The following is a 22,314-nucleotide window of genomic DNA, read 5'->3' as shown; positions in this document are numbered from 1 at the left end:
AAATCATTTACTGCTACATAATCAGAATCATAACTATGTGAAATGCACTATGTGACGCACACCATTACCTCATACATAATCAGACTCTTAACTATGTGAAATACACTATGTGACGCACATCATTAACTTCTAAATAATCAGACTCTTAACTATGTGAAATACACTATGTGACGCACATCATTAACTCCTACATAATCAGACTTTTAACTATCTGAAAAAACACTATGTGACGCACATCATTTACTCCTACATAATCAGACTCTTAACTATCTGCAATACACAATGTGACGCACATCATTAACTCCTACATAATCAGAATCTTATCTATATGAAATACACTATGTGAAGCACACCATTAGCTCCTACATAATTAGACTCTTAACTATGTCAAATACACTATGTGACGCATTTCATTAACTCCTACATAATCAGAATCTTAACTATGTCAAATACACTATGTGAAGCACACCATTAGCTCCTACATAATTAGACTTTTACCTATGTGAAATACACTATGTGACACACTTCATTAACTCCAACATAATCGGAATCTTAACTATGTCAAATACACTATGTGACGCACATCATTTACTCCTACATAATCATAATCTTAACTATGTGAAATACACAATGTGACGCTCATCATTTACTGCTACATAATCAGAATCTTAACTATGTGAAATACACTATGTGACGCACACCATTAACTCCTACATAATTAGACTCTTATCTATGTGAAATACACTGTGTGACGCACATCATTTACTGCTACATAATCAGAATCATAACTATGTGAAATGCACTATGTGACACACATCATTAACTCCTACATAATCAGACTCTTAACTATGTGAAATACACTACGTGACGCACATCATTAACTCCTACATAATCAGAATCTTACCTATATGAAATACACTATGTGAAGCACACCATTAACTCCTACATAATCAGACTCTTAACTGTCTGAAAAACACTATGTGACGCACATCATTTACTCCTACATAATCAGACTCTTAACTATGTGAAATACAGTATGTGACGCACATCATTTACTCCTACATAATCAGACTCTTAACTATGTGAAATACACTATGTGACGCACTTCATTTACTCCTACATAATCAGAATCTTAACTATGTGAAATACACTATGTGAAGTACACCATAAGCTTCTACATAATCAGACTCTTAACTATGTCAAATACACTATGTGACGCACATCATTTACTGCTACATAATCAGAATCTTAACTATGTGAAATACACTATGTGACGCACACCATTAACTCCTACATAATTAGACTCTTAACTATGTGAAATACACTGTTTGACGCACATCATTTACTGCTACATAATCAGACTCTTAACTATGTGAACGCACATCATTTACTCCTACATAATCAGACTCTTAACTATCTGAAATACACAATGTGACGCACATCATTTACTCCTACATAATTAGACTCTTAACTATGTGAAATACACTGTGTGACGCACATCATTTACTGCTACATAATCAGAATCATAACTATGTGAAATGCACTATGTGACGCACATCATTAACTCCTACATAATCAGAATCTTAACTATATGAAATACACTATGTGAAGCACACCATTAACTCCTACATAATCAGACTCTTAACTATGTGAAATACACTATGTGACGCACTTCATTAACTCCTACATAATCAGAATCTTAACTATATGAAATACACTATGTGAAGCACACCATTAGCTCCTACATAATTAGACTCTTAACTATGTCAAATACACTATGTGACGCACTTCATTAACTCCTACATAATCAGAATCTTAACTATGTCAAATACACTATGTGAAGCACACCATTAGCTCCTACATAATTAGACTCTTACCTATGTGAAATACACTATGTGACACACTTCATTAACTCCTACATAATCGGAATCTTAACTATGTCAAATACACTATGTGACGCACATCATTTACTCCTACATAATCAGAATCTTAACTATGTGAAATACACAATGTGACGCTCATCATTTACTGCTACATAATCAGAATCTTAACTATGTGAAATTCACTATGTGACGCACACCATTAACTCCTACATAATTAGACTCTTAACTATGTGAAATACACTGTGACGCACATCATTTACTGCTACATAATCAGACTCTTAACTATGTGAAATGCACTATGTGACGCACATCATTTACTCCTACATAATCAGACTCTTAACTATATGAAATACACAATGTGACGCACATCATTTACTCCTACATAATTAGACTCTTATCTATGTGAAATACACTGTGTGACGCACATCATTTACTGCTACATAATCAGAATCATAACTATGTGAAATTCACTATGTGACACACATCATTAACTCCTACATAATCAGACTCTTAACTATGTGAAATACACTACGTGACGCACATCATTAACTCCTACATAATCAGACTCTTAACTGTCTGAAAAACACTATGTGACGCACATCATTTACTCCTACATAATCAGACGCTTAACTATGTGAAATACAGTATGTGACGCACATCATTTACTCCTACATAATCAGACTCTTAACTATGTGAAATACACTATGTGACGCACTTCATTTACTCCTACATAATCAGAATCTTAACTATGTGAAATACACTATGTGAAGTACACCATTAGCTTCTACATAATCAGACTCTTAACTATGTCAAATACACTATGTGACGCACATCATTTACTGCTACATAATCAGAATCTTAACTATGTGAAATACACTATGTGACGCACACCATTAACTCCTACATAATTAGACTCTTAACTATGTGAAATACACTGTTTGACGCACATCATTTACTGCTACATAATCAGACTCTTAACTATGTGAAATGCACTATGTGACGCACATCATTTACTCCTACATAATCAGACTCTTAACTATCTGAAATACACAATGTAACGCACATCATTTACTCCTACATAATTAGACTCTTAACTATGTGAAATACACTGTGTGACGCACATCATTTACTGCTACATAATCAGAATCATAACTATGTGAAATGCACTATGTGACGCACATCATTAACTCCTACATAATCAGAATCTTAACTATATGAAATACACTATGTGAAGCACACCATTAACTCCTACATAATTAGACTCTTAACTATGTGAAATACACTATGTGACGCACTTCATTAACTCCTACATAATCAGAATCTTATCTATATGAAATACACTATGTGAAGCACACCATTAACTTCTACATAATTAGACTCTTAACTATGTGAAATGCACTATGTGACGCACATCATTAACTCCTACATAATCAGAATCTTAACTATCTGAAAAACACTATGTGACGTACATCATTTACTCCTACATAATCAGACTCTTAACTATGTGAAATACACTATGTGACGCACTTCATTAACTCCTACATAATCAGAATATTAACTATATGAAATACACTATGTGAAGCACACCATTAGCTTCTACATAATTAGACTCTTAACTATGTCAAATACACTATGTGACGCACATCATTTACTCCTACATAATCAGACTCTTAACTATGTGAAATACACAATCTGACGCACATCATTTACTCCTACATAATCAGACTCTTAACTATCTGAAATACACTATGTGACGCACATCATTTACTCCTACATAATCGGACTCTTAACTTTCTGAAATACACTATGTGATGCACATCATTTACGCCTACATAATCAGACTCTTAACTATGTGAAATTCACTATGTGACGCACATCATTAACTCCTACATAATCAGAATCTTAACTATGTCAAATACACTATGTGAAGCACATCATTAACTCCTACAAATTCAGACCCTTAACTATGTGAAATACACTATGTGACGCACACCATTAACTCCTACATAATCAGAATCTTAACTATATGAAATACACTATGTGACGCACATCATTTACTCATACATAATTAGAATAATTGACGCACACCATTAACTCGTACATAATGAGAATCTTAACTATATGAAATACACTATGTGACGCACATCATTTACTCATACATAATTAGAATAATTTGTTTCTCAATTTTACACTACTTATGCTAGTGTTATACAAATCCCTGTCTTGATATGCGATGTGCATATGGAAATGCTGTCCTGCTTTCCGACGTCAATAGCGAGCATCCTAGGAGGTGCTATTGAATGCGGCAAATGATTAAGTAGACATTAACTACATTCGACAATCATGGCCGCCAATAGATTAACCAAATTACTTGCACCATGCTGGAACATGGTTGGATTGTATGGCATGAGGATAAAATGAATAGTGTGCTCAAAATTAAATCGTTTCTTGTATCGAGGATTGTATTTGATGACATACTTCAGGTTAAACCATAAAAAAAATGTACACAAATTATTGCATTTAATTTGGTATAATTATTGAATGTAATTCCACAGTCGCAATTGACATTAATTATAGATAATTTATAAATTAGATTTGTAAAGCCAATAGAAGAAATATTGTGTGGTGTAATGAACGCCAGGAGTTCAAATAATCAATATTATTATACGTCTGTCACCGTTACAGCACAGGTTGCAGCCGTAATTTTGTGGTATTGCACTGTGTATTTTCATCTTACCGTATTAGGAAACGCGAATCCCAAATGTAGAAGAATTACGCACGTAAGTGTCCTCTAATGATAAAAACAAACATGGCTGACCCGACCCCACAAAAGGAAGTTTGCTGAATCTGTTCTATACGTTTTGGATTTCAGCATTCCCATGATCTATCCCTGGGAGAAAAGATATAATATACTAATAAGGTTATTACGATGATACTGGAAAGTATGCACTCAGACAGTACGTATCAACCTCCGCTGCATGTCGGTCAATACTCGCTCTACGGATTATTTTTCACTATAGAACCAAAATATGGTATGGTACCAAAATAGTGGCACATATAATTTAGTTGTCGGAAACTCTTATACTTCACTATCAGAATTGTACCAAAATTGAGCATGCATTATTCAGTTGTCAGGAACTATTATATTTTTATGATTAGTGCCATAAAAGAAACGTGTATTATTTAGTTAACCCCACCCGCAATTAAAATTCGTACTTCTCTGTGTTAATGTATTTCGTATCGCATTGTCAAATTCCCGGGATTAACAGTTTACGTACCTTACCAAAATCTTATGTAGATCATTTGATATATTTAATGGACGAAATACAACGTATATCCAGTGGTGGGAGTTGTGTGGGATTTTCAAGCTATTAGTGACCTGAAAGAAACATAATTTGAAATCTTACCTAAATCAAATGTGAAGCATTGGATATACTCAATGGGCGAAATACAAAGTATACCCATGTGATGTGTGATCTGTAGGAGATCCAGGCTATAAGTGACCATCAAGAAAATCACAAAAATGAGTTTGAATTGCAGATAAATAAATAAATTAGATGCACATATATGAACATATAAACACAAGCATGGAAGTAGGAATAACTTCTTGTAACCTAAGGACATTTCACAAAAATAATACAAGATTTAATGAGGTAAAATCTGGGGGGGGGGCTTTTGCGATAATGCGAACTTGAATTTTCGCACTAAAACTTTACTATTCTAAACCGAAAAACACGACTAATAGGCGGCTCTCCAATTTTTCTCTTTTTCACAAACAATGCATGCAGACCAATCTCAAACACGAACAGATCAAGCCAATTAAAATGTTCAGCTTTGTTGGCTAAATCTGACACTAACATGATGAACGTGAGGGTCGTTGTTTCTGTGTGTAGCAACTAAACTTGGATAATCGTTTGTTTTACTCAAAGGTTAATTATTCTTGCGATGTTACTGTGTCATGTTTCCTTATCGCATAAAAAACATCTGTTCAGAACCTCACCCATAATTAGTGACAAAAAGGGAATATTGATGAGAGCTGCTTTTTATTCTTTACCAGGTAATCAAGCCTAGTCTTCATAGTCTTCATAATCTACATAGTGCAGAAATCAGAAAACAAGAGGGCTTCTAAGTTAAAGCCAAAACGAAAAAGAATAATGTATTGAGCAGCTAATGTTTGAATATTGCTGATTTTATGAACAGTTACATGAAGAGTCTAAGAAAAGACTTAAAATTCTGAATTTGCTTGGTCTCTACGCGGGTGCTTGGTTAGTTGCTGCTTTGATATAAAAACGGGACAATAAGAACCTAACTGTGGATTAGATCAATGCCAGCACGTACAAAAATCTCTCACTACACTAATCACAAAATCCATCCATGCTCATACAATTGAATGGGGGTCTCGCATATGATGATATTGTTGAAAGCTCTCTACCAATTGCTGGGGAGCATCCATATGTATAATCAAAAGAGCACCAGACTCATGTGATCTTGCGTCAAAAATGATTGATCATCCGGCAAGCATACTTTCTTGGTATTAACAGATAGATGAATTTTGGAAATTCTGCTGTCATTATGACATTTAGTGTTGTCGGTACTATTTTCAGTAAAGCGTAAACTAATGGGGATGGTGGGAAGATTCGTCCAAGGTATTATCAGTGCGTCAATAACGTGTACACTTCAGCTTTTTGAGTTTTTGCCTGAGGCAAACAGGCCGATCAGTGGCAGGCTCCCCAGAGAACAGATTTAGCGAACTTTAGTGATTTGAGATAAGACTATGCGCATCACCTGGACATTGTGTCAACTACTCTCTTCATTACCCTTGCCTTGTGACGGGATTCTATCTATATTTTCCACTCCTCCACCAGCTGGTTCAGCATGGGGGAATACGCCCCCTGTTTTGTGATACATGCTATTACAGTATTCGTTTTATTCTGTAGCCGTGCTTTCCTCTTGTAAGACATCCGTAACCAACGTTATGGTCGAAGTTGATGGATCGATCTTCGATTCTTGTTCTATATTGGTTGAGTCAGACTGTGTGGGCTCTAATGCAGCAACCCATACCACTGGGGTAGTAAACTAATATCTGCCCTGGGCATACTTTTCAGGGCTGCTTGATAAAATCATGTTTTCAACTGTGTAAATGTTTTTATAATACTAAATTCTGGGTTTTGATTTGAAATGACTCCTTTGTGTTTAACAATGAAACATAACACATGCTGAATATGATTGTTTGAAGGACGTAGATGTATCATAAATCAAAGCTACTAATGGATTTCAGGAAGAAGCAGCACACCATCCTTGGGAATAATTGACATCAGGCAATCCCCCTGGTGTACAGATAAGCATACCTTTGTTTTGATCACCATTTTCTTAAAGTGATCAGTGGTAAAATACTGATTTGGTTGGCTTGGGTCTGTGAGTCTCCTCGTTTATAAACAAGGAAGAATAACACAGAATAACTCCACTGTGATCTCCGCTACTTGCCAACAATTCTCCCACTTCCTGAAATACAACACCTAGGCTTACAGAGTCTCACAACAAACCCATTGACAGTAGTAATTTAATCAGTATGAGCTTTATGACTAACTTAATCTTGTAGTTGCGGTTTAAACACAAAAAGCATTCTTTGTGATAGTGGACCTGTTGTTTTTCGGAAAACCAATATGTATAACGCCCCAGAAAATTATGGTTGGGGAACCACCGAATCAGTGAATTCACACCCCTGAAAACATATTTACTGAAAATTTTAACACATTTAAATCACTGACCAATACCACATCAACCCCCAACAACCATGTCCTTGGTTGTCATGATTGTTTCTGCAACACCCAAGAGCAGACTGTCAATGGTGGGTATAGGAATAAAAAATGACTTCCTCGGACGCCTTATATGTTTATTCATCCCAAGAATGCCCAATTTTCACAGCTTGATTTTTCTCTATTTGTTGCTGACTCAGCGTCTTATTGTGACTGACTCAATGGTAGAACTCTGTTATGCATGCTACCTGGCGACTCCTAACCGTCATATTCCTTGTGGTTACCAAACTAGTCGCAAGATTCAGAATCATTGACTTGTGACACCCAATTGTGCTCTCACATAATTGTTTGTTGACACGTGATATACTCGAAATTTGAGTTCAAATTCAATGCAACACAGCTGATGAGAGTCAGAGTGGCTCGAGTAAGCAATCCTCTCTCTGTCTAAGTATTCGTCTACGAAATGTACATATCACATAGATCTAACATCGTCAAACATCATTGTCATGAAGGTAATATTATACTCAGGGGTACTGACTTGACTCACTGCACTAATGACCAATAATATAAAAAAACAATCACACATGGTAATGATGATCTAAAATTATCTATAAATGTAAACGCAGTGAGCTCAAATTTCAGATAACTACTTTTGAGAGGAAGAGATATATAGAACATTCCGTTGCGCCCAGGCAGGTAGGAAGCAATTTCTGGTCATCTTGATTCATCGTCTTGATTATTTCAGAGCATCAGAAAATATAGAATTGGAAGTAAGAGACACTAGACACCTAATCTGCCACATTCTATTGGCGCCTTGGATGCTAAATTTTCTAACTGCGGCATAAATTCGGATGCTTAGTCAATTGAGTATATCAATTCGATTTTGATAAAGTAAGTATAACTGAAACAATTTTTATACTAATATCCAATGTACATATTTAGTTTGAAAGAAACCCATGCACACACGGTCAAGATCTAGTTATATTATATCAGACATAAACTCAACATACTGTGGTATTGCAAGAAGCAGAAGATTTTGATTTTTAAATATGAGCGTTTATTCTATTAAAACTTACATTACATTATATATAGTGCAGAGTGCGTACATGTATACATTTCCTTGAGGATGCGAGTTTTAATAAGCATCAGAATAGTATTGATATATAGTACAGTTGTCACGTGTCGCAATAGTACGACATATATTAAAAAGTGCGAGTATACATATATATATATACGAGTAGTAAAAATACTTAGTTTGCAATTAGTTCTGTTAAAATAATAGTGTTGTCATTTATGGTTGCCAGTGCGTCATTGCAACACCATATATACATGAAGCGCTGTAAACTCGGTGTATGTTGATAGTAGATGTATTCACCACGTATCCTGGAGCACAGTCTTTGCTTGAATATTTGTACAGCATCGGTAGAGCCATCTCCATTAAGTCCATTGCGTCGAGATAGATGTATTGACATTTTTGCAGTTGACATTACAAAGTTTAAAAGTGCATGTGCATGTTTTTCGACATGTAGACTTTGTTTTGGTGGGGCAGGCGGACCAAGTATGTACCACCAGTGAGGAGGGTTAAAGTCATCGTCAAAAACCCTTTTACACAGAGCATTGAGTAATTTGAATAGTGAATTTAGACGGTCACATTGGAGGAATATATGTAGGGGATCGTCTGGATTTCCACAGAATGGACATTTATTGCTGTCACGATATGTACATGATAGTAGGTAGTTTCCGGTTTGATATGAACCGTGTAGGAGGCGCCATAATAGGTCACCTTCTCTTTTTGATATCGGGAGGATGTAGCAACCTTTAAAGTTAGGTTTGATGGAGGTGGGCAAAGATAGTAGATCCCTCCAAATGGTGTCTATATGATCTGGTAATTTAGAGTAAAATTGTGAAAAAATAATAAACTTGTAGACTTCTCCCTTTTCTTGTTTGTATAAAGGGGTACTAAGTGTGACAGAGTCAGTAATGAACCTTACGTCAATATTGTATCTTGTACATGTAGGTGAAGCCGGTTGTGTGTCAGAAAGGTATGTGTCAATTTTATTGATGAAGGATTGCGGAATGGATTTTTGTATTATTTTCAACATTTGTTCCAGTATTCTTTTTGAGTGTACTGGGATGACTGGTTGTAAATCATCAGGTGTTAACCATCTTCTATTTTTATGATCAATGAGATCATTCACTGTTGCGATGTTTGCGTCAACAAATGGCTGACATGTTAAAGGCTCATTGTTTACATAGTGTAAAATTACGTCGTTGTTAAAAATAGGTTCATTAAAAATGTCCATGACAGACACAGGTTCGCCTACACGAACAGTATTAAAGCTTTTCCACGTGGTTACAATGCTGTGATAAAAAGATACCCTGTCATGAGAGGGAATAGAAGGCATATTTATAATAAAAAGTTGTTTTGAAAAGTTAAGATCAACAGTACGTTTTAAAAAATAGTCTGTAAGTCTAAAACACGGATGTCCATTATCAGAATAGAGATATCTCTGAATATATTGTATTCTGAAAGCTTTAATTCGGCTTGAAATATGAACCAAACCCTGTTTTCCAAAATAGAGGGGCATGCAGACAAGTTCGGCTGGTTTCCAGTGACGACCATGCCATAGGAAGTCCAAAAATAGTTGTTCTAATTCTCTAATGAGCGAGACTGGCGGTACTAAACAAGTGAGACTGTGAAAGATTTTTGAGGCAGCAAGTTGATTAATAATGATGATGCGACCTCGATACGAGATACTGCTAGTGAAGCGCCCCCACCAGTCTAGTTTTGATTTTACTTTCTGGACAGTGTCCTGCCAGTTTTTATTCACATATTCAGTTGCATTTTGAGCCCGGTACTGTTCCAAGTAATACTCATTGGATTGTCTACTCTGTTTTTCCACGCTCCCACCCACAGACCTTGTGACTTTTCTTGATTTATTTTAGCATTTGATGCTTTCTCATATGTAGCAATCCAGTGTGCAAGTTTTGTAAAGTCTGCATTCTTAGAAATAAAAAAGCTTACATCGTCCGCATATGCAGTCAGATTGCATTTACTGTCTTCATGGTGTGGAAGTGAGGAACCTTGGATGTCACTTTTTGATCTTATTTTATTTAACAATGGCTCCAAAGCAAGAGCATACAGGTTGCCAGAGAGGGCGCACCCCTGAAGGATGCCTCTTAGAAACTGGACGTCTTTGTGTGTCAGTTCTCTTAATGGTGCAGTCAGTTTTGTATAACGAGGAATAAATTTGGATAGGTAACCAATCATCCCTAGGAAACTTCTCACTGCTTCTTATGATTCTGGTACTTTGCTCTCTTTCACAGCCCGTACCTTATCTGGTGTCGGCTTCAAGCCATCTTTGGAAAATATGTATCCATAGAATTCTATCTCCTCAACTCCAAATTTGCACTTTTCTAAGTTGAAGGTGATGCCAAAATCTTCTGCTCTCTGTAGGACGGCCTCCAGTGTTTTGTTATGCTCTTCTATGTTGCGTCCTCCCAGTAAAATGTCGTCGCGTTGATTCAGATACTTTGGTATGTCTCCAAAAATTCTGTAGATTGTTTCATCAAATAAGCCTTGAGAAGACTTAGCTCCAAATATCAATCTTCTTGGTCTCATGTTGCCCCATGGTGTACTAAATGTAGCAACCACTCGAGACTCTGGGTCAAGTAAAAGTTGATGGTATCCCTGTCTCATATCTAACTTGGAAAATACCACACAATCATTGAATTTGTATGTAAAATATTCAACCACAGGTCCCTGTGTTATTCGGTTTCTCTCCATGAACTTGTTTGGAACTCTCAAGTCAACACTGGCTCTGATCATGTGGGGTTCTAGTTGATCATTTGGTATCTTGCGGAATCTAGGTTTCGGTTGTACTACTAGTGGTGAACACCATGTCACGGGTTCCCCCTGAGGTACTTCCTCAAAAATCCCCTCTTCAGTGCATCGCTCTAACCATTGCTTTAAAGGTTTCTGCAGGTAGTATGTCACTGGTCTAGGTCGCTGTGCTATTGGTACTGCTTCCGGTTTCATGCTAAGCTTGGCATAAATCTCTTTGTCATGCTTTATATCTCTTATTCTTCCTATGCCACTGAATAACTTGCTATATTTGCCAGTTATGTCTTTTAATTGATTTCTGTCTTTTGTGACAGCCTTGATATTGGGTTTGATTCTTAAGCTATTGGTTTCTGCTAGTGACCCATCTGGTTGAAATTGTATCATGCCTAACTTGATGAGGGTGCTTTTGCTGATAAGTGGAGGTGAGTTAATTCTGCCCTTGACCACTATGAATTTGGTCGCTGCTCCACATGTCTCATTTCTCACAACGGTCTTGAATTCACCTTTGACAGGTAGGCTGCTTTGCAAAGTGTTGAGCTTGACATGACTCTTCTCTAGTGTATGTACATGTATATCATTAGATCTGTGTACTAGAGCTTTAAACTGATGTTCATCCATAATGTTGACATCCGCGCCACTGTCGGGTTCTACATGAGTATCAACATCACCAATTCTTACAGTTACAGTTTTGTTACTGTTGTTGATTTCACTTATCTTTCTTACTTGCTTGAGATGTTTGACTGTTTGTTTGAAATATTCATAATCAGAACTTGTATCACTGCCTTGCATCTGCTCTGTAGCCTTTTTGATACTTTGTTTTTGTTGTCTTCTCCAGTTGTATGTACTGTGTTGATTGGTGTCATGTCTAGATTTTTGTCTCATGTCAGTCTCTTTCATGCCCTCATCTCTGTTGCTGGTTTTACATACTGCAGCAAAGTGGTTCCATTTCTGGCGTTTTCTGCACTTTTTGCCATATGCAGGACAATTTTGACTTTCCTTATGAGCTCCATTTAATCCACAGTATCCACACGGTTTCTGTTGAATTTTTGTTTTTCTCTTTTCAAATGTACCTGATTTCTTGTGTTGCTTATGTTGCCTTACTTTAGCTACCGACCTCTCTTCTGACGGTTTCATGTCACGTAGCTGTAGGGATGTGTCCTCCAACTGAGCTGCTTCGGTTAGTAGTTGTGTCAAAGACCACTCTTTATTAATGGCTTTCTGGATTATGGCCTGTTTGTCAATTGTTTGGATCAAATGTTCCAAAATTCGCTCATCACAATTGGTACCAAACTCACATTCATTAGCCTTTTCTCTGAGCCTGGCTGCATAAGCTATAGTGGTTTCATTCATTTCTGGTTTCATCTTAAGAAATAAATATCTAACGTGATGCTTATTGTTCTTTGGGGTGTAGTATGCATCAAGCTTATTCTTCAATTTTTGATACACATCGAGGCCAGCTGTAGTAGGATCGGGTAAACTTTTCTCCAATCTCGCTATTTCTTTTCCCCCATAAATTATTAACGCATCTTTCTTGTCTGTGGGCTCTGTTATTCTGAAATACCGAAATTCTCGTTCAATGCTTTCTAGCCACTCTTCCCAAGCTTTGCCATTGGTTATGTGATCATCAGCATGTGTGAACGGTTGGCATTTGAGGTTTCTAGTTTCTGTTACAACGGTTACTGCCATCGGTGCGTCGGCCATGCTTTCTGTGTACACGTTGCAATTCTCACGTTGTCGCTGTTTTCTCAGTCAGTTTCTGGACAAATTGTTTTGCTCAAATTTATCACACAGTCACTTTGGCACTCACCAGGTATTTATGATTGCCTTCCCGTGGTTCTTTCTTCTTCGTCGCCAATGTAATGTCTGTCCCTGTCAATAAATAGTCGACACATTGCTTTTGGTCTCGCTATTCAGCCATGTTGGATTCTATATATTTTTAGTAACAACGCACAATGCAATGCGCGTCTCAATGACGTCATACATAGCAAAGATATAACAAGCGCCAAATGGCAACAATACTAGAACTATCGTTTAACGTCTGGATATTACAAATAATAATACCTAGTATTAGTTTTATTGGTGACAAACATTGGGCTGTGGTGCAGTAAGTCAAAACAGGTCCTCAAGGATTAATAATACCCAATCGTACATTTATAATATACATTTATATACACAATGCAACAAAAATAAAGAATGCTTTTCGTATTGTGAAACCTAAATTAAAATGTGAAAAATCGGTTGAAATAATAATGTCATGAGTGTTATGAATAAGACTAATAACAAATGGAATGATTTAATGTTTCATATTATAGCATTTCTAAATGACTATAATATTGCAAAGGCTGTTCTGTTTTCAAAGAAAGACTATTGACACATCTTTGTCATTTACACAAGTGCAATAGCTGCTAATTGGGCAAATATTTGGTTATATAATATGCAAATTGTTCTATCATGTCAAGTTAGAAATGAAAAAACATGATAAAATGTTAAATGTCTATAGCTACGAAACGACTGATACAAATGCCACAAATAAACGACAGGAAACGAACTGCACAGAGAAAACTATATTTTTGAATCAAAGATATGAATGCGTGGATGTTGAACACATTTACCAGGGAGTTTACTTTTCACAAGTTGCTGTCATAGTTCATACTGAAACACCGTCTGTCACATTGCAATTTGCGTGAGCTCATACCCATCCTTTGCGGTATTTTCAAAGTACAGTAAAATTGAGTCAATGTTTGATGCCACGTGACACCGATACAAGTATTTTACATAATTCATGAGAAATAAACCGTATCTTCAGGTCTTCAGAAAATTGAAAAATTCGATGGATTGATAAGTAACAGGTAGATTTTAATGAAAGTAACAAATCACTTTATGTTTTATCGCATGCATAACGAGCGTTTCACCAAAGTGTGCTAGAAAGTATAGTTTTGGGACCGAAACATTCGTTCAATTTGCCACACTAATGTATTGTACTCTGAGCCTCCAAGGATATGAAGGGTTCGACAACTACGGATTCCGGTAATATGTTGGAACGTGTGTACTTACGGAATTATTGATATTCACTCCCCCAAACAAATCGGTTGAAATTAAAAACAAATTGGAGCATATATCACGAACGAGTGAAATCGCCATACAGTGTACGCAAGGCGTTCGCGTAAATTGAACAATGTGGCGTCAACAATATTAGTATAAGAGGCGCACGCAATGATATATTTGCACCAAAACGTGGCCAATTAAATACACCCTCCCATTACGTTACGAGCTGTTAAATGAGAGGCTGATACACTAGTGTTCTGATATAGTATATTATGCCCTAATATAATGTGATATATGCGTGTAACTGTACTAAAATAATGCTCTTAGTAAAGCACGCTTTGTAGTTATACTATTATAATGACCCGTCTATTTACTAATCAGCTGTGCCCCGTCATTTCGAGGTCACCACTTCAATTGCTTTAGCTAAAATTCAAGAATACCCCATAAATAATATTACTAGCAATAAGACTTAGTAATAATCATTTTCGAAATTGTGCGAGCAGTGGAAAGAATGTTAATTGTACAAAATTTAAAACAAGTCTCGAATACAATAAACCATTATCGATAAGTTCGACATAGCGCTCTGATCAAATTTATTAATTTATCATTTGAGTGATTATCGACCTCCTGATAAATATAATATACATTATAAGAATATCAATACCAGTGAATTTTATGACGTCATTGCAGATTATTCGCAATGATCTATCCAATTATTGAGCATGAACAAGATAACGAATGAACAAGATAATTGACAACAAACAAATTATGAGGTAACTAGTATTCAATACTGATTTAATAACAGACCCGTCTACCGTTCACTCGGGTAATCACCACAATGCTGAGAACAAAATAGAGAAGCATCACGAGAACATGTATAAGGATTCAAATACTGAATAGTTACTGTAATAGATTATTAAATATTCACAAGTGTGCTAGAAACTATAGTTTGGGGACCAAATCATTCAAACATTCATTCAATTTGCTACACTATTGAATTGTTCTCTTCCCTCAGTTACGTCACTCATTATCACACTTTACATATATAAATAGATTCCATTAAATCTATCTGTGTAATACAATGTCTCCCAAGCAATGACAATATATACAGAGAGCGTGTCATGCAAATACGAAATTCAGGGCTCGAGTCTAATCTGGATATATTGTAAACTGAAAAATATAATTTGAAACTACACCACAAGTGATAACAATATTTATTATGGCATGCAACTAAATATAGTATTATACATCAAATAATATTCATGACAATTCGGAAAAAAAGGCATAATTATTTTGGCATAGACCAGAACGTCATCTAATAGTGTTCTACTAATTTGACATTGAGCACTTATAACCATCGTATCACCGTTGGTGGCGTGTAAACTAATAATGTCTTATTGCCTAGCAACCCGAACTAAAACCTCATATAAAACGTTTAGGCTCAAAGGCCGTCATATCATTTGTTAGCGTTGGCGTGCAGTGAAGAAACAGTTACGGTACTTTATATCATAACTGATGCTGTTCTAAGGAGATTCTCAGCGCTGCACACGATGGTAAGACACAACTTTCTTTCAATCAAATGATAAAATCACAAATCGTATTCAGTGATTTCAAAATATTATTACGCACTGCTTAGCGGTAATAAGACTGTTTAATCATGTGAACGATAACCCATTTTGTACGGTCAAACACATTTAGCCAAACTGATAATTATTGTAACCACACGTTATGTGTATAAGTATATGGCCATACGGTTGGAGTAACACAAGTTCGTATGTTACAGTATGCGCACTCGCGATTACGGCAAACGCATCGACACGGCAGGCAGATGCCATTCCATCATGCCAATTCAATGTACCAAGTTCATTTAAGTTGTAGTGTATTTTCAGTGTTATCGCTAGTGTGCATGCGAGATATGAACTATTTTCCACCTTTTTTTGCTACACAAAGTGCTGTCTTGTTGGTTACGGTAGTTTACGATGTCCTTGATATGACATTCGTTTTCAATTCAACAATATGATCAATACAGTGTACTACGTGTAATCGATACAATATGCATCTTGTGTTTGGTATTACAAAATGAATACATGTACGTATATACGTATGTATGTATTGATCAGCAGCTAGATAAAGTGAAAATAGTGTTCTAAATAGTTATGACGTTTTTCCTCATGTTGTGATGGTTGTAATGTAATGACGATATTTCTATAGTTCTAGCTATTGTAAGAATTCATATAGACAGCCCCATAATAGATTCACTCATAACGTCGACACAGTGACTCAAAGCTGATAATGATTTCCGTTATTATGTTGTCACAGTGTTCACTATTTTCCAGAATTTCAAAACTGTAATCTGTGATAATATAATATACAGCCATGTAATATGTCATCTGAAGTAGTGTGTTTTTGTATGTTTTTATAAACATATCAATACGTGTTTAAAGTGAGATCAGATAACCCATATATATATATATTTATAACCAGCATTTATGTTCCTTATTACATGTTGTTAAGGATTACTAGAATGTACGTTTTAATATAATCATAATGCGAACTGACAGTCCATAGCTTATTGTAATTTTGTATTTCACGCCAGTTCTATATGGAGCAGCTGCAGTGAGCGTTTTCGATTAAAAAATAAAGATATGACATGGTTGAATTAAAAAGGAAGATTGCGTATACAATTTGGATACAATTATTTAAAAAGAATGTTATAACATTACAATATGAAATAGAGGATTTGAAGTTACGATCACGTCAATCTCTACGCCACGATCACTGCGCCAAAGAAGGCCATGTATCAGTTAATAAAGATCCTACTGAACATATTCTTGTAGCGATTCGGCGAGTGTTTATTTGTAACCAAGTACTTTGTTCTAGTTGTGTTTTGTGGCACGACAAGGAAGAGAGACATAATGCAAATTCATTTGGTCATACGTTACACATTACACAAGCGTGTGTAGTAATGTTAGCTGTAGTAACTCACGAAGACATGATAAAATGAGCCAAAGCAATCGCAACATTAGGTTGAAAGCAAATTAAAACAGTGGGGTTTATATTTTTTATAGCTAAATTAATAAATGTATGAAGTGTAAAACGATTTTAATGTAGTACAATATGCGATTCTTTGCCATATCTACGTATGTGTTATTTAAGATTTATTAAATACAAATGAAAAGTAAATTTTTCTAGGGTGACAACACACTTTTTATTCTATGTTATTTTGTATCCTAAGTTCTGTTGCTGTTATTCGGTTAACATAAAATCACACTAAGAACGACGGAGAATGTCCTGTGGGTAGTTCAATATAAGTTTTATGACGGCGTTTGCATTGCAGACTTTTATAACACGCTGCGCACACACAAACTGGTCAATGAACATAGCGCATGTGTGGTAAGATCCAAAGAAAAAATGAACCTATAACGTTCTGTATGAAACCAAAATTGAATTTCCCAACCAAATAAACCAAATGAAAATAACTATGATTTCACTGTCACTCATTTCCCGTTTTGTTGCTATTGGTTCATGTCATCGAAATTAGACAGAGTTGCATAGCATGGAATTTCTAGCCAGTAATATGAAAACACAATGACGCCATACATATATCGTGCGATCATTATCATCACCATCATTAAATTTAAAAAAAAAAATCCATTTGAAGTACCAGACGGAATATTCCACATGGTTTAATATTCATATTATTGACCGGCTTGAAAACCTACCAAAATCGGCCTAATATTGAATCAACAGAACATTATATATTTTTAATACAATAAACCTAAATTATATTCAATTTCTTAGAGGTACAGCCTCAATTTGACCCGATCTTAACAACACATTTGATACCTAAATTGATGTTAAAAAACCCAAATTCCAAAAATGAATATAAAATATAAATATTATCCAAGCAACTTCTAAAGTGCTTCCGTGCTTCAACACTAGAACTCGTTTCTATTAAATAGCTAATGTGCCTAATTTAAATGAGACCATAATGGTCGTTTTTCAAAACGGAGTTTTTAAATGAACCTTTTCACACTTATATTATTCTAGAGCCACACATTTAACACAATCACATACAATGAGTATATATGTACTTAATTTATATTTATTTATTTCGTGACCACAGTCCATGTGTTTGAGGAGCGGAGTTGGGACATAATAATAGAGGTACTTTAACGGCTATGATTTATAAAATAGTCTGCAAAGTATTAGGAATTTATTCCAATCATATAAGATTTATGATTGTCTCCACACTTCACTATAAAAGTATATTACTATAGTGGCCAATATTGAATGAGAGTTTGTCAAAGAATGTATCTCAGCATTTCTAGACTGATATTCACATAATGTGTCTCAGCATTTCTAGACTGATATTCACATAATGTAGCATAATGGAATATGTCCTAGGTTAGTGGATTAAGTCAATCCGATCTGCTGTTGAAACATGCTTTGTGCTTGCACTCTTTAGGATAATTAATCATGCCAGATATCCGCATCCAGATGTATGTCAGGGAAAAACATTGTCTCAGTATTTCCAATCTAATATGGACTTATTCTGTAACAGAATGTACAATGTCCTTGGTTTTGGATTTCAAGCAATCAGATCTGCTTTTGAGACATGTTTCGTGTTTGCACAATTAATCATGTCATATATCGGCATCCAGATGTGTCTCTGTCCGCACATTTGTCTCAGTATTTCTGATACGCACGTGTACTGCAGCATTGAAAAGTGTCTTTGATTTTAGATTGCAGACAATTCGATCTGTTTGTTTTGTGTTTTCATATAATTAATCATACCAGATATCGGTTACGTAGTTTGCGTTCAGTATATTAAACATTTTGATGTAAATTGCTGGACGTATTTGATGGGCAGTAACACATGAATAATGGGTGAGTGGTTGTAAGGTAACCATAGTAATATGTTAGTTAACATTTAGGGGCCTGCTTGTGATTGAGTTTGAAGCAATTTCGCGTACGTTCATTAACTAGTGTGTAAATCCGAATTAACCTATCATTGGCCAGAATTATGTAGATCACTTTATTGCGTACACTGATCCGAACATTTCATACAAAGTATTTACAACTTTTTTATAAATATTTTGCAAAATCCTGGAGCGCATGTAATAATAACAGACCTGCATGCTCCGCCCAGCGTTTGTTTGAAATGAAGGTTGTATTTACTCATTATGCCGCGTAAAAAATATGACTGCATAATACTCCGTATTATGCGTGAAAATATCTTCTATCCTCGATGGCTTTCTGTCACAACATTCCCAGATGGCTCGGTTGTTGGCGGGTAGCAAGCCATAATGAAATAAACTCAGATCAAAATCAGACATCGTCTACAAATCAAAACTACTTTATTACTGACAACAACCAGGTTTAATTTTGGCAGCAAGTAAGATGGGATGGTTTCTTGAATCATAATGTTAATATCCATGCCGTTACCCTTATTTTCAGTATGGAATCATCAATATTTGTATAAAGGAACTAGTGCTTGAAAGATATGGTGAAGAAGTATGGGAAAAAATAAGGTAGGACAACGGTGTGTGTGAATGATAAGGGAAATTGGTTGAAACAGATTTACATATCTGTTGAATAATTTATCTATACGTGCCATGTTAAGCCTTTAATCGTTTAATCACATACTTTATAAAATAGATTATAAAAAAATGCAACTCTTTTGAATTTATGACATAAGATGACACACGGGCGCTCCAACATTTGGTCACCTCTTGTGCAACTATTATCGAAACGAATCGAGTTTTGTCATCGAATTCGAATGTTTTATCCTAAAAAAATGTTTTTGATCAAACAGTTAGGTAATGGGTTTTTTTTTAAAAAAAAGTGAGTCCCACAACATTGCAGCAAAATGATGTACTTTCAGGATAACATGAATTTGCTACGGATATCAGCTACGACGTCGCAATGTACTAGGAACTATAGCTGAAACTAGTACATATATGACTTAGCATAGGGAATTATTGCACAGCTCACTTAGCATTTTGTAATAGCGTTATGAGACCAATAACTGCGGGGTATAGGCTGAATTACTTTGGCGTCTGCTACAAAGAATAATTTACTTAGTATAGAAATAATTGACAGCCGAATCACCACGCAAATGATTCACCATCGTCTGGATTATTGATGTGACATCGTTTTTCATCATGTCTTGTCTTCTGTTGTAGGGCCGCCTTCTTACTAACCATTATAAATGTAATATTTGTAATATATAGAAATAATGTCGCATTGAGAGTACGAAAACGAAAAATTATGAATGATATCAATGTGTGTTTTGTGGTATTTGTTATCATGCTTCTAATTCAGAAGTGAAAATCTCTAAAATGTGTATTTACTATAATAATTTGTATATGAAAAATAATAAAACGCACTTTTCCAGATTTATTTTATAATTCGCATTAAGTTCCACTAATACGCCAAATATAATCCATTATCCATAGAAACCACGCTAAAGTAGATGACCAGTTTATCAACTACAATCAATATCCTGATCACGCGACATATGCCTTAGTGGCATCCGCCGCTCAGACACTAGGTGAGTTAACTGATGCACAAAGACATCAGGAAAATTCTATTTTAAAGTTGTTATTTATGTATAATCCCATGATACTTTATCTTAGAGTGACGTCAGTCGACACGACTGTTTACCGCCGGAGTACCGTATCAATCCGAGCCACAGGCGGTAATCACGAGTGTTGTTCATGTGTCTGCGAAAACATACAATGTATTTTATACGCGATGCACACGTCGCTATAAAACTGATATCTAAAGAACGCAGGGCAACACATTGCATCACGGGAAAAGTTTGACATAGTCAACATTTGCATAACACAATCGAAGAATTGGTCGAGAATCATCATCCGAGTGTGTTTAATCAGGTATCAATTTGTAAGATGTCAAAAATTTGTGCAAATGTCTTATTATAACTTAGATAGAGTTCAACTATGTTTAGTCGCTGATAAACGTGAAATAAAAATAATCTCGTATTCAGGCATAAAAAAGTGCTATATTATGTGACGTGTACAAATATACAACACAAAGTTTGAATAGTAATTACACATTTAACGTCAAAAAGACATTGAATACAGCATTTCTAAAATTTTATTCGGTGAAGATACACTACACACAGAATGGCAGACCTGACTCTACTTTTATGATGGCTGAACTGACGATTAATTGCGTTTTATTTTGCCATTCTGTGCAAAACATCATGCACTATGTGTGGTTTGTGCTGTAGAACCCAAAACGTGTTGATCCCGGAAGTCACGTGATTATTACCGAACACACTGTATTCGAGGTACTGTGAAATCCACCGATTTTCCGAAGGACTGAATAATAATTCAGAAAATATACACATGAACTTGCGAATGTGTTATGTTTATATTAGCTTGTTGCAAAACAGTACATATAATCGATATGCAATTTTGAAGTTAATAATGGTAAACAATTGATCGATATTCCATGACAGTGTGAAATAAAAAAAAATCATTTTATGTTCAACTAATTGGCACCAGACTCTCTGTCATTTCAACTAGCAATTAGCAATATTGATGAGTAGTTCACAAAAATAATATTACAATCGAATATTGTTAGGACCGACGCTTTGCGCTTTGTTATAATTTAAATATTCGTTTGTGTTGTCAAACATTTAATACATAGAGATTTATTAAATACAAAGTATTCAGCTCTATCTCATATCACTTAGCACAATGTATGGCACATTTTTCAACTGTGTAATAACATTACCAACAGGGGCATATATGAA

At 35.5% G+C, this 22,314-nt stretch overlaps 1 protein-coding gene across 1 annotated transcript; it reads right to left on the bottom strand.

Annotated features, from left to right (window-relative positions):
- Nucleotides 1-10,934: 10,934 nt before the first annotated feature.
- On the bottom strand, nucleotides 10,935-13,184 carry LOC146746151 (uncharacterized). The gene has a single exon (XM_085499019.1). It carries the CDS (start codon nucleotides 13,182-13,184, stop codon nucleotides 10,935-10,937), a length of 2,250 nt encoding a protein of 749 aa, XP_085355145.1.
- Nucleotides 13,185-22,314: the final 9,130 nt, after the last annotated feature.

This window comes from Saccoglossus kowalevskii, chromosome 5, assembly GCF_978046115.1.
Source record: "Saccoglossus kowalevskii chromosome 5, keSacKowa6.1, whole genome shotgun sequence".
Classification (NCBI taxonomy): domain Eukaryota; kingdom Metazoa; phylum Hemichordata; class Enteropneusta; family Harrimaniidae; genus Saccoglossus; species Saccoglossus kowalevskii.
The sequence above is the reverse complement of the archived record's forward strand: the minus strand, read 5'-3'. Positions and strand labels throughout refer to the sequence as shown.

What these genes read in the sequence shown, in the direction of transcription:
- LOC146746151 (XM_085499019.1), bottom strand. Translation starts at nt 13,184, where the DNA reads ATGGCCGACGCACCGATGGCAGTAACCGTTGTAACAGAAACTAGAAAC.